Source organism: Diceros bicornis, chromosome 5, assembly GCF_020826845.1.
Source record: "Diceros bicornis minor isolate mBicDic1 chromosome 5, mDicBic1.mat.cur, whole genome shotgun sequence".
In the NCBI taxonomy this organism is placed as follows: Eukaryota; Metazoa; Chordata; class Mammalia; order Perissodactyla; family Rhinocerotidae; genus Diceros; species Diceros bicornis.
Window position 1 is genome coordinate 33,376,517 of NC_080744.1, and position 13,627 is coordinate 33,390,143.

At 37.3% G+C, this 13,627-nt stretch overlaps 1 protein-coding gene across 2 annotated transcripts in view; it reads right to left on the minus strand.

Annotated features, from left to right (window-relative positions):
- Positions 1 to 9,411: 9,411 nt before the first annotated feature.
- Positions 9,412 to 13,627, minus strand: part of AQR (aquarius intron-binding spliceosomal factor) — a 100,702-nt gene continuing 96,486 nt past the window's right edge. The window contains exons 33-34 of one of the 2 annotated variants that reach the window (XM_058541169.1): positions 13,512 to 13,625; positions 9,412 to 11,022 (exon numbers count right to left, since the gene is read on the minus strand). In XM_058541169.1, coding sequence (XP_058397152.1) covers positions 10,690 to 11,022; positions 13,512 to 13,625 — 447 coding nt within the window. In that variant the 3' untranslated portion in view covers positions 9,412 to 10,689. The remainder of the gene's footprint in view (positions 11,023 to 13,511; positions 13,626 to 13,627) is intronic. The other variant, XM_058541168.1, reaches the window with a different exon arrangement.

Here is a 13,627-nt window from a genome sequence, read left to right on the forward strand (position 1 = left end):
AATTCTTAGAAAAACACAACTTACCAAAACCAACACAACAAGAAATAGAATAGTCTTACACTATTAAATAAATTGAATCTGAAATTAAAAACCTTTCCACAAAGAAATCTCCAGGCTTAGATGACTTCACTGGTAAATTGTTCCAAATGCTGAAGAAAGAAAGAATGCCAATTTTACAAAATCTCTTCCAGTGAATAGAAAAACGAGAGAACACTTTTAACTCCATTTGTGAGGTCAGCATAATCTTGATACCCAATCTGACAAGAATAATATCATCATCATAATGATAATTATAGACTAATCACTCTCATAAACATAGATGCAAGAATCCTAATCAAAATATTATCAAACTTAATATAGCAATTATTTTTAAAAGACTAGGACTGTAAGGTTGCTTTAATATCTGAAAAGCCAATCAATGTGAGAATTTCTGCTTCTGCTCATGAAATAGTAACTCATCATCTCACTATAATCCACTAGAGAACTAGACAAAATATTTGAAGCAACTCTTTTCAGACGTTAAACTACAGGCAGCATAGGTCTGCGATCCCTGAAAGAAAGGAAACAAAACAAGATGAGCCCTATGATTGCCCTGGCTTTTTTTCCAGAGGCAGTTTCCAAACAGCAGCACAGTGGGAGAGAAGCTAAGCAAAAGTCCAGCAGTCTCACTGAATTTAGAAGCTAGAAACCTGGGGAGGCTGAGCTGGCTAGAATTTGTGGGGCAGAGTATATGAGAGGAGAGAGTTACACACACAAAGATCTCTAGAAATATGAAGAGGAGTCCCCTCAAATCTTTGGCTGAATACTAATCTACACATGCACGGGTTGAAATTCTGTGAGGTCAAGTGAAAAACAACTAACTGCCTGGGAGCTATAAGCTAAACAATTCCCAGAGCTCACACAAGAATAAGAAATGTTTCTATTTCTACTGCCCTGAGTAGAGATACTTCATTGAACACCCGAGGCAGTGACCACAGAGGGATCACAATTTAGCGATAGAGCTAAACTGGCCCTAGAGTAAAGGTACTCTACATCTGCATAACAAAGCTTAAAAACAAACATCAAAAAGATCAACCTAATAATCCACAATTGACTGCCTGCCAAAGCAAACTTCAACACTCTTTAAAGGAAGACAACAAAATCCAAACATTCCACACATAACATTTGCAATTTCAGCATCCAATAAAAATTACTAGACACATGAAGAGTAGAATTTTGGTCCATAACCAGAAAAGAAAACCAATCAATATAATGATAAATCAATGTAATTCACCACATTAACAAATAAAGGAGAAAAGCATATAATCATCTTGATGGATACAGAAAAAGCATTTCTTAGAATTTAACATCCATTCACGTTAAAAAAAAAAAAAAAACACCTGGCAAACTAGGAATAGACGAAAATTCTTAAAAATCTGATAGAGTATCACAAAAACCTATAGCAAACACTATACTTAATGGTGAAGTATTGAAAGCTTTGCCCCTAAGATTGGGAAGAAACAAAGATACTTGTTCCGACCACCTCTATTCAACATTGTACTGGAGGTCCTCAAAAAGTCAATAAGGGCAGAGAAAGGAAATGAAAGGGATATAGATTTAAAAGGAAATAACAAGTATTAAGATTGAAAGAAAGAAAGAAAACTACAACTATTCACAGATGACATAGTTATGTATGTGGCAAACCCAAAAGAATCTACTGTCAAACCATAAGAAATAATAAATGAATTGAACAAGATTGCTACATACCAGGTCAACATACAAAAATATATTGTATTTCTATACACCAATAACAATTACAAAATGCAATAAAATGTAATAAAAAAGTACTATTTACAATAGTTTAAAAAAATCAAATACGTAGGAGTAAATTTAACAAAAGTTGGCCAAGTCCTTTATATAGAAAACTGCAAAACATTATTGATTAAAGAAGGCCTAAGAAACGGAAAGACATACCATATACTTAGATTGTAAAGATGCCAATTTTCTCCAAATTGATCTATAGATTCAATACAAGCCTGATAAAAATCCCAGCAAGTTTTTTTTTGTAGAATTGACAAGATGATTCTAAAATTTATACAAAGACTAAGAATAGCCAATATCTTTAAGAAGAATATAGCTGAAGAATGTAACAATTAGATATCAAGATTTAATACAAAGTTACAGTAATTAAAACAGTGAAATGTTGGCACAAGAAAAATATACCAATGAAACAATTCCAGAAATAGATTCACACATATACAATCACTTGATTTATGACACTACCGTGTAGTGAGGGAAAGGATAGTCTTTTAATAAACAGTGCTCGGTTAATCTTGATCCCTACCTCACATCATACAGAGAAATCTACTAGGGAAGGCAGACACAAAAAAGTAAATTCTGTATGATTCTGTTTACGTAAAGCTCAAAAGCAGGCAAAACTAATCGTGACAGAAGACAGATGTTTCTTTCGGCAGGGAATAATGACTGGTAGGGGGGCCGACACAGAATCTCTGAGGAGCTGGCAATGTTCTATTTCTTGATTTGGGTTATGATTACATGGTTGTATTCACTTTATAAAAATGTATTGAGTTGTTTCACCTATGACTTGTGTACTTTTCTGTATGTGTAATATACTTCACTAAATAGTTAAACAGAGAAAAGTGGTCTACATATGGCTGGCATCAGAACCAAAGGAGTTTGCGTATTTCACATACAAAATACCCTCCATCTTCTAGTGTCATTTTTTTCCCAAAAATAAATGTAAATATTTCACACAATATATTAGCAAATGTATCCCTTAGGATCCCAAAATGCCTACTTATATGTAGCACATCCTGCTTTATGCAAGGTCCTACTGATTTAGGAATTCCTCATTGCTGATACTTTTATTCTGTTCTGAGAGTGCCAAGTGTGATGTCAGAGGCCTTTACGTTCATCTGACCTGCATTCAACATTTCAGACTAAACAGGTCAAGGGCAGGTAATCCCTGTAATTGTTAATTCTAGACAAGGAACAATAATTTCTCTTACCATGCCCAATATTAATAGTGCTATGGCAATTTAAGAGAATCACTGGACCAATTTATTCCTGAAGAATCAATGACAGCTGACATTCATGATTCTTCATCAAAGCTAGGACTGTATTTCTACAGAGGAGACACATTCTCTACTCGCTCAGATGAGCCTATTTGTTTATGAGTTCAACCAGATCTAGAGTGGCAATGGCAGCCTCTTAAAAACTTATCACAATTGATTTCTGTAATTGTATAAGAACATCTTGCTTTAAGTTGTTTTAAAAATAGACTCTTACTCCTGGGAACTTGAACTCACATGGACGTTCTTTTCAGCTCCCAAATGTGGTAATGCTGGGTTTGTGGTAGGTAGAATTAAATTGGGAGGTTGAACTAGTTAATGTATAACGGTAATTTAAATTGCAGGTCTTGGTAAATCCTATCTTTCTCTTTATAATATATTACGTTCTTTTAAAACTATTGTTATTTAACCTGTTCTGACTTTGCTTAAAATTGAAATGGCTTTAGGATAATTAACTAGCATTTTGCAGGCACAGGTCAAGTACCACTTATTTCAGTTCCTTCCCATTATATGTTTCTCATACCTTTTTCAAACCAAAACAAGAATTAATTTGGCTTTCACCCATGAGTATAGACACTGTAAACATCGAAGCGTACTTTCTATAGATCTCTTAGCTCCTATCCTAATTCTGAAAACCTAGTCTCCTCTCTCATGTTCATGTTCTAATCGTGAGAGGAACTCTTCAGTAGGCCTGCCTCACTCATGTGTGGGGTGTAAGTGTTGCTCCTTCTACTGTGATTTGTCTCAAGAAAATAAGTTTAAAGAATAGTATCAAAAGAGATTTGCCTGAAAGTCAGATGATGGTTTTAGTCCCAGTTCAACTAACTGTGGTGTCCTAAGCAAGTTACCCAATGCCTTGGTGTTCTTATCTATGAATTAGCGGAGTTATTTTTGGTATTGCTGCACGTCATACAGTAGGCACTCCATAGTCTATTCAGCACAAGAATTAGATGGTTTCAAAGACATCTTCCAACTTTTTGCTATATTTAACTCAATTCATTTCTGTGAAAAGTAGTCAATCAGCAAAATAGAATGTGAATTAACTAGGTCTACTCCTGTTCCACTACTCTTCTTGGGCCAATCTGAGATTAGAAGAAACCGGCGCTAGAAGGTGCTACTAGAAGCAAAGGGGTAATGAAAATACAGTAAGACAGTAAGCACATTTATTTGTAAACAACTGAACTAAAAAAAAGAAGAATCCTCCCCGCAAATGGCCAAAATGAACCAACGGACTAAAGTAGAAAAAGAGAGTATTTTATACGACGTTGACGCAAATAATCTGTAATCAATCTATAAATCAAAATTGGGATGAGTTTATTATGAGCCAGATCTGAGGACTAGCCTGGGCCTGCCTTCCTTCTCAAAGGAAGGAAGGGCACTGAAGAAGTGAGGTATACAGAGTGGTTATATACTGTCTTGGAACAAAGAGCAGACATCACATATAATAGAAATGCCCCTTTTACAATAGTCATGAGATTGCTTTGCTGGCACAGCAGATCGGTGGTCAGCAGGTCAGTGGTCACAAGGTGAGCACAGCAGGTCAGTAATTAATCCTTTGTTTAGGGAGAGATGCTTAGCCTAACGGAAATGCCGATATGGGGAGGTTACATCCCTATCTTTAGAGACATCATTCTTGTCTTTGGAACATAGTAAATATGTAAAGCAGATGTATAATGCATGCTCAACAGGCCATGTCAGGCCTTTTTGGAAAAACGAGGTCAGGCTGAATTAGTTTTAAACCAAATGGCTTCTCATATATCCAATATATCCTATCATTTGTCATTTATTTATCAATGACCACTTCCTATCCAGAACTCTTGACTTTTTGAAAAATGTCAATAAAATCAGTATCTCCAAAGATCTTTTTATCTTAAACCAGGCATCTCCCAAGGAGAAGCAGCTACCACTGAGGTTCTTGCACTTAGACTTACTGCAAGAAGAGGTGTCGGGTGAGTGTACAATGTAAGTCAAAGATGGAGAGGAAGGGGGTCATGGGGACAGTCATCTCTGGAGATCAACCAAGAGAGAATTCAATGTGTCTGATGCAAGGGAACTATTGTGGTCCTCTATGCTAAACATTCTTATGAAGGGAAATATTTTTCATTTTTTATATTTGTCTTAATTTTCTTCTATTAATTCTGGCCCACCTCTATTGCCATTCTTTTCCCTTTTTGAAACAAACTTTTTTTGTGTGTGTGAGGAAGATCAGCCCTGTGCCAACATCTGCCAATCCTTCTCTTTTTTTGCTGAGGAAGACTGGCCATGGGCTAACATCCGTGCCATCTTCCTCCACTTTATATGGGACGCTGCCACAGCATGGCCTGCCAAGCGGTGCGTTGGTGCACGCCTGGGATCCGAACAAGTGAACCCCGGGCCACCGCAGTGGAGAGCGTGCACCCAACCACTTGCGCTACCAGGCCGGCCCTGAAACAAACTTTTTAAGGGAACAAACATTTAAACTTTTTAAAAACAACAAACATTTAAAGAACTGAGAAAACAAAATGTGTTGGAAATACGAACTATTCTTTCACTGCCTGGTAAGAAATGAGAAAAGCCTAGTGTGAAATACTGGAATCTAAAATTAAAATGTAAACGGAGAATGCTCAGTGACCTTTTCCTAGCAGGCTCACATGAAGGAATGTCATGGAACATTGATCAAACTTATTCATTTGCATTTTCAGGATGTTGCTATTAATACCACACGACACTCAACAAATTACATTACAATATGACATTTTGTACACATCACTTCACCTCCAGTTTCTTCTTCAGCTGTGTTACTTCAGCCTCTGGTTACTTAAAGAAAAAAAATATATTAGAGCCTTTTTTTTTGTAGGGAAGGAAAAACTTTACCTCTACCTTCTTAGTGCCTGTGATTGAGGCCTGTGAATTAAACTGAGAAAAGATATATTAACAGAAGAAAGAGCACACAAATTTAATCGATGTTTTTAACTTTACTTCCACAGGGGCTACACAGAAAAGAAGTGAAAACCCAAAAGAAGCAGTTAGGCTTGGAAGCTTCTATACCATTTTAACAAAGGGTGATAAATTATGAAGTAAATAGGCAAAGGAAAAGGGGGTTTTAGCTTTTGGGTGTGGTAAATTGTGGAAAAGTAAATACAAGGGAAACTAATGGAAGATGAGGGTTATTTTAATAAGGTTTGTTTATGCAGTCATCTCAGTGCCATCTCTGTTTCCAGTGATAAGGGTTGTTTTCCTTCCCTCTGGGACAGGAGAGAAGGGACACCTTTACAAAAGAAAATTTATGCCCAGCTTTTAGGCAGAAACAGGAGGACAGAGTTCTTCCTCCATCTGCTGCTTCTCAGTTGCTTTCAACTCAAAATAATCCTTACACCAAAGAGGCATATTTCAGGATGGCGTATTACGCTCCTCTTCATTTGCTAAGGGAGCAACCAAGTTCAATCCTCCTGTAAAGATATTGGTTCCCAAACTATGTTCTGAGGAGCTAGTTTCCAAAGGTGTCTTATTTAAAAAAAAAAGAGTTCTATGGTCAAATAAATTCAGGAAATACTAGATTTAACAATGTCAAACATGAATCTTTCCAGCAGGAATTCTCAGAACCTTTAATTGCTAACAATACATTGTGATTCAGCAAAAGGGGAGTAATAATTCACTGTGTTCCCCAAACTTATTTGACCACAGTGTATGTTTTTCAGAGTATTTTTTAAGACTAATGTTTTCGGTAATGCATACTGAGAAATAATGCGATTAGTCATCTTTGTATGTAAATGCAAAATTTAAGCAGCCACTGAAATAAGCATAAGCCAAAAGGTAGAGAGCTAACTGAGTAAAGCTGGCACATTGTCAGTCAGCAGTAACCATGCTGCATTGCAAGTCATGCTTCAGGGGACTGAGCTCAGGGTTGTCCCTAGGAAGAAAAACTCAAGGGTCCAAAGCTTCTGGATCCCACTGAATTGAAACCCCTTCTTGGGCACTAAAGAGCACCAATGGATGAAGGAAAAATGGTCTCAAGTGGTCATTTCCATGCCTGGCTCATTATTCTTAAACACCTATTAACATGATTGCTTCGTGATTGCAAAGGCTACCTGCCAAGCATTTTTCACAGGAAGTGAGGCACTGCTTGTCTTTAACCATTCTTCTGGCTCGTGGAAAAGGGTTAGCGTTTTACAAAAATCTTTTTAATCTTATTTTAATTGAAGAAACCGCTAAAAATAGCATTTGAGTGGCTGCAAGATAAAAAGGAAAACGTGCATTCAAGGCACAAAGCTAAATAAATGCAACAATACAGACGATTTGGGGGCAGGGGCGTATAGGATTCAGAATTGATAGAAGATACCAATATCCCAGAAGCACGATGGTGACTAGTGTCTTCCCTCTGGTTATGCTGTTCCACCAGAATTTTAATTTCAGCAGCGACATCCTCAGTGTCACAATGGACTGATTCAGAGGTTCCCAAATCAGTAGACTTGATCCTTGATCTTCAAAGGTCAACTGTCACGACATGTCCCCTTCATCATCCTCCATGCTCCCTGGATAAGGGGCATGGCTAAGCGCCCAAGTCAGAGGATTGGTTGGTGATATCCTACAATGTCTCAAAGATTTGGAGGAAAAATGGAGAAAGAGGGACTGGTATTTACTGAGCCCGTAGGTGCCAGATATTTTCATACACATTATCTCATTAACAAACAGATCTTTCCCCTATTTTGTACATAAAGAAAACTGGGGCTTAGAGAGGTTATAAAACTTATCCAAGGTCAAACCAAATGCTGATGAGTAAATTAGGTTAAAATTTGAGCCAGGCTGGGTGAGTTCAAAGTCGGTTTTATATCATGCTGTCTCCTGATCATAAAAACCTTCATTTTACATAAGAGCATAAATGGCCCATTTATACCATTTCTTTCAGTATCTAGCAAAACGTCTCAATTTTTATCATTACACTAATTTCAAGAGACCTGGTAATGTTTAGAACTTCTCGTTCATTTGCCCAATCAATGGAGCTATTTATTCTCAATCGCTGGTAATGAACTTTCTTAACTCAGCATTTTGTGAGAAAAGGTCTAAATTCTTGAATTGCTTCATTTCACGCTCATTCTCTTTGCATGCATCTTTTTGGTTTGCTTTTAAAAATAGATTCCAAAATCATGACATATTCAGTTATGAAAAACAGGATGGAGAACACTAATCTGAAATGGTCACATGGCTGAGTACCTGTGTCTGTAGGAATCCTAAATTAAATAGAAAACTCTTGCATTTATGAAGCAATCATTCATGAGTGCTTGATAGAAAAAAATAGACAAAACACCGCCATAGGACTGCAGACTTGGATTCTACCCCACTCTCCCACAGTTGCCACCCTGGTTATGACTATCTGATTCAGTTTCCTCATTATTTAAAATAAGAGTCGATCTCTTAAGTTCCTTTAAACATTCCATGATTCAATATTCACCTGCAACTTACTGGCCTTTGCAGTGAATAAACAATTTAAAATAATTCAAATCCTACCACCATAATCTTTTTAAAAATTTCTTTGACAAAGGCAAGGGACTTATCCATCTTCCAGTTAAATTTTGTTAGAGTGATAGAAAATCAAGCAGCAAAGAAGAAAGTACGGTCACCCAGCTAGGCAGTGATTGATACAGTGCTTGGAAAATGGTTTACTTAATGAGCAAGTGGCATAACTGCTTATTTGGGTTGCAGGTATCATGATTCATATTCACTAAAGAGAGAAAAACCAATCTTTTCCAGGAAAGACAGTAATACAGTAAAACTTCTTTCCCTCTTGCTTAGCCTGATACTATATACTCACAAATAAAAATAATTCTGTGTTAGTCCTCATACAGATGCCCACAACACCTGCTTTCAAATTCTTATAATCAGAGAAATTATGTAACAGACTATCTGGCTCAATCCTAACTCTGATAACACAGACCTAGGTTTCCTGGTATAGTTTCCTCGGTGTATCACTCCCCTCGTCATCCCATCACTTTCACGTTCCCCTTCCTCACCTAACATTTACACGAGTTCTGATGCAGTAAGCCACATTGTAAGATGAGAGTCTGAATCTTATCCACCATACCCTGGTAGAGCTGAGCAAACAATAGTCACTCAAAAATATCGTTGACTTGACCTTCTGGGTTTAATTTCCTAATGAATTCATTATTCCTTCAAAATGTCAGGATCAGAAGCATTTCAATGGCAGTAGGCAGTTCTTGCTTATTTCTTTGAAGGTTCTTTGGACGTGGTCAAGCCTATAGGGTAGATGCACTAGAGGAGATACTTTGGGGAAATGCTTCCCTTAACCAATCTAGCAGATGTCAAAATGGGGAAGAGAGAACTAGTGGGCAATTTCTCCCTCCCCACATATACACATTCATCTCTTTTCTGGCCATCAGCCCAAGGACCTTATAAGCAGAAGTCCCTTGTCAGAAAACATCAGTCACACTCACTGTTAATTCCCCCATCACAGAATCATCATTCTACCTCTCGTACATGTGAGGAGAGCACAGCAATCTCAGTATAGTGCTTCTCCAACTACAAAGTGCATACGAATCATCTGGGGACTTGGTTGAAATGCAGATTCAGATTTAATAGGTCTGGGGTAGAGTCCAAACTTCTGCATTCCTAATAAGCTTCAACAGACACTGATGCTGCTGGTTTGCAAACCACACTTGAGTAGCAAGGTCCTAGGATCTTTGCCGTCCCAAATTTGGAGCATATTTTACCTTATGGTCTCCGTGTGGCTGATTATCTACCAAGAGTATTAAACAGCAGAAAACTCAGAACCTCTGCCTTGGGAGAATTCTAACCTGCACACAGGAGCTAAGTTCACTGACTCTCCCTGCCCAGACTCTGGATCTTTCTTCCTGCCCAGATGGATTTGTCAGATTCTTCTTGCTTAGCTGAATGACAAATCCTGGCTCAGCCTCACCAGCCTTATCTTATACCACTCTGACAGCAACTCAAACATTCAGAGCACCTGCTAAAATACAGATTCTTGGGCCCTAACCTTGAGATGCTGATTCATTAGGTCTGGAGTGGCCCCAAGAAGAAACAGAAACTCTAGGTGATTCTAATACATTATGAGATTTTGGGGAAGGAAATACATGTAACCTCTTTGATGGATATGGGAAATCTTTATCTTATAGGTATTAATGCCCTTACATCAAGAAAGACAGAAACAGAAAAGACAGATAGGAAAAAAAAGGGAACATCACTTGAGCATCTGATAGTATGATAGAAGAAACTATTTCCTCCCCAATTTGGACACTTGCTTAAGGGCACTTACGGTTAATTCTAGTGTATTCTGTCCTTTTCTTTGGATATGAAGTATGTCTTGTGTATTCTATACAAAATTCTTTTAATGTAGGTTTGATTACAGATACACTCAGTTAATAAGAAAAATATCAAAGGAATGGTTATTCGCCCTTCTGATGGAACAAATGAAACTGAAGTTGTTTATACACATAGAATATTTTTTACTATATCCAAGAAGACAAACATTGGAATTAGTTAACAAAAATAGGACTGAACATTAATTAGTACCTTTAAAAGGGCAGAAGCAAATATAAAATACAAAAAGTAACTTTAGTTAGACTTTATGAATGAAATGTCCTCCCTAAGAAAGGCTACAGTTTGGCTACTTGGTCTCCTCCATGGTAGATGTGGCATCTTGAGGGGTGTTAGCCTCTGTGGGTGCAGCCTCAGGTCCCGCTACAGTAGCAGTGGTCTCAGATAGAGCAGAGATGGTTTCTGGATTGGACCCAGCTCCTGTCTGATTGGGGGTGGTCTCAGTCTGACTGGGGGCGGTCTCAGTCTGCGAGGCCGAGGTTTCTTGACTAGAGCTGGCATCTGTTAGACTGGGTACGTCAGGTTGAACAGGCATGGCCTCTTCTTCTGCTTCCAATTCTGTTTCCTGACTTTGAACTTCCTCACCTTCTTCTACCATAGCAGGTGGTAGCTGTAATAGAGTCTAATGAAAAAAAGAAAATTATTGGTATGAACTCAACTGAAAAAACACTGGTTTACAAAGCCAAGCTCTCACATTAACATTATCTTCCAAATAGATACTATTCACCCTAGAGTTATTCAAAACACTGCTGGCCATTTTATATTACAGACAAAAAAGCTCTGATGACAATGGCCTAGGTTTTGCTGACTTGCAAGGAATATGCCTACACAGTTATCACAAAATAATGCTCAAAGTATATACTAAATCTTCAGAGAGGAAAACAATATGAATACCTATCGGATTTTTTAGTAAAGGAATTTGCTGTAACACTTAGGAAAAACAGTGGCTGATTAGGATGGATCGACACACCAACTCAAGAAAAGTGCCAGCTTCAATCAAGGAGCCCTATGCGGGGTGGAGCGGAACCACGCCTTGAGACAAAGCCACGGCAGGGAGGGAGCCGCAGGTAGAGGCTTATGTCCCACCCAACCAGAACACTGGGGAGGTTTGACATGCTGAGCCTTCCCTTTACCCCATGGCAGTCGGAGCTAAGGCTTGACTTCTCTCCCCAGGGACTCTGTTTCTCTTGTTGGAAACTGAAAAATTTTAAAAGTACCATTTATAATAATATCAAAAAATATTAAATAATTAGCAATGAAACTAACAACATATGAGTAAGGGCTGTATGCTGAAAACTGCCAAACACTGATGAGAGAATTCAAAGACCTAAATAAATGGAAAGAGAGAGATATTCATGGAAGTCTCCACAATGTTAAGATGTTAATCTCCCCAAATTGATCCTAAGCAATCCTACTTCTCAAAATATCCTAATTAAAATCCGAGCATGCTTTTTTAGGGGTAGAAATCGACAAGCTGATTCTAAAATGTATATAGAAAAGCAAGGAACTAGAATAGCCAAAATAATTTTGAAAAAGAACAAAACTAAAGGACTCGCATTATCTAACTTCAAGATTTACTATAAAGCAACTCTAATAAAGGTACTGTGGTAATGGCAAAAGGCAGATACACAGATCAACAGAAGAGAACAGAAAGCCCAGAAACAGACACTAACGTATGTGGCCAACTGATTTTTGACTAAGATGACAAGGCAACTGAACAGAGGAAAAAATAGTCTACTCAGGAAATGGTGCTGAAACAATCAGATATCCACATGCAAATAAACAGAACTCAAGCCTACACTGCACTATATAAAAAAATTAACTCAAAATGTATCATACCTCTAACTGCAAACCTAAAACTATAAAACTTCTGGAAGAAAATATCCGAAAAAATCTGTAACTTTGGGTTAGACTGTTCTTTTAGGACATAAAAAGCATGAATCATAAAAGAACAACTTGATACACTGAAATTCATCAAAATTTAAAACTTCTGTTCTTTGAGACACTTAAAAATGAAAAAACAAGTCAAAGATTAGGAGAAAATATTCATAAAACACATATCTGATAAGAGAATCATAGTCAGAATAAATTTTAAAACTCTCAAACCTCAATAATAATAAAACAACCCAATTTAAAAAATGAGCAGGAGACCTGAATAGACATATCTTCAAAGAAGATATACACATGGCAAACAACCACATGAAAAGATGCTCAATATCATTAGTCATTAGGGAAATGCAAATTAAAACCACTATATATCTACCGGAATGGATAAAATAAAAAAGACCAACTATAACGAGTGTGGGTGAGGATGTAAAGCAACTACAGATCTCATACATTGCTGGTGGGAATAAAAATGTACAACCACTTTGTAAAACAGGTTGACAGTTTCCTAAAAACTTGAACACACACTTTCTATATCATCCAGCCATTCTGCTCCTAGAAATGTACTCAAAACCAAGTACAAAGACTTGTACAAGAATGTTCACAGCAGGTTTATTTGTAATAGCCAAAATTGGAAATAACCCCAAATGTCCATCAAGATGTAAATGGGTAAACTTGGTACATCCATACAATGGAATACTATTCAGTAATAAAAGGAAAGAACTACTAATCAGGCAAAAACATGAATGAATCTTGAAATAATTATACTGTATAATAGCTAAAAAAAACAAGAGTACATGCTGTATAAGTCTATTTACATAAAAGTCTAGAAAATGGAGACTAATCTAGAGTGACAGAAAGCAGATGCCTCGTTGCCTGGAGAAGGTGGGAAAGGGATTGGTGAAGGATAAGAGGGATTACCAAGGGGCATGAGGACACTTTTAGGGATAATGGATATGTTCATTACCTTGATTGTGGTGATGGCTTCACAGGCACATACATTTGTCAGAACATAGCACATTGTATACTTTAAATATGTGGAATTTATTATATGCCAAATTATACCTACATAAAGATGTAAAAGTATGGATGTCACATGAATAATAACAACCTACTTTCGTTTAGCTGGTTTCCCACAAGGAATCAAGTACTTTAAAGATTTATTCTGCAACAAAGAAGATGCTTTCTATAGCAAGAAAACTGAGAGTCAGTTTTGAGAAAACTCACCTGATGATAATGATGTGTAGTCTGTATCAAGTGCATGTACATGTTGTACACAAAGTTTGCCATCTGAGGCATATTCTTTATTATCTGTACTTCATGAGATGGTCTCTCTCCATTCT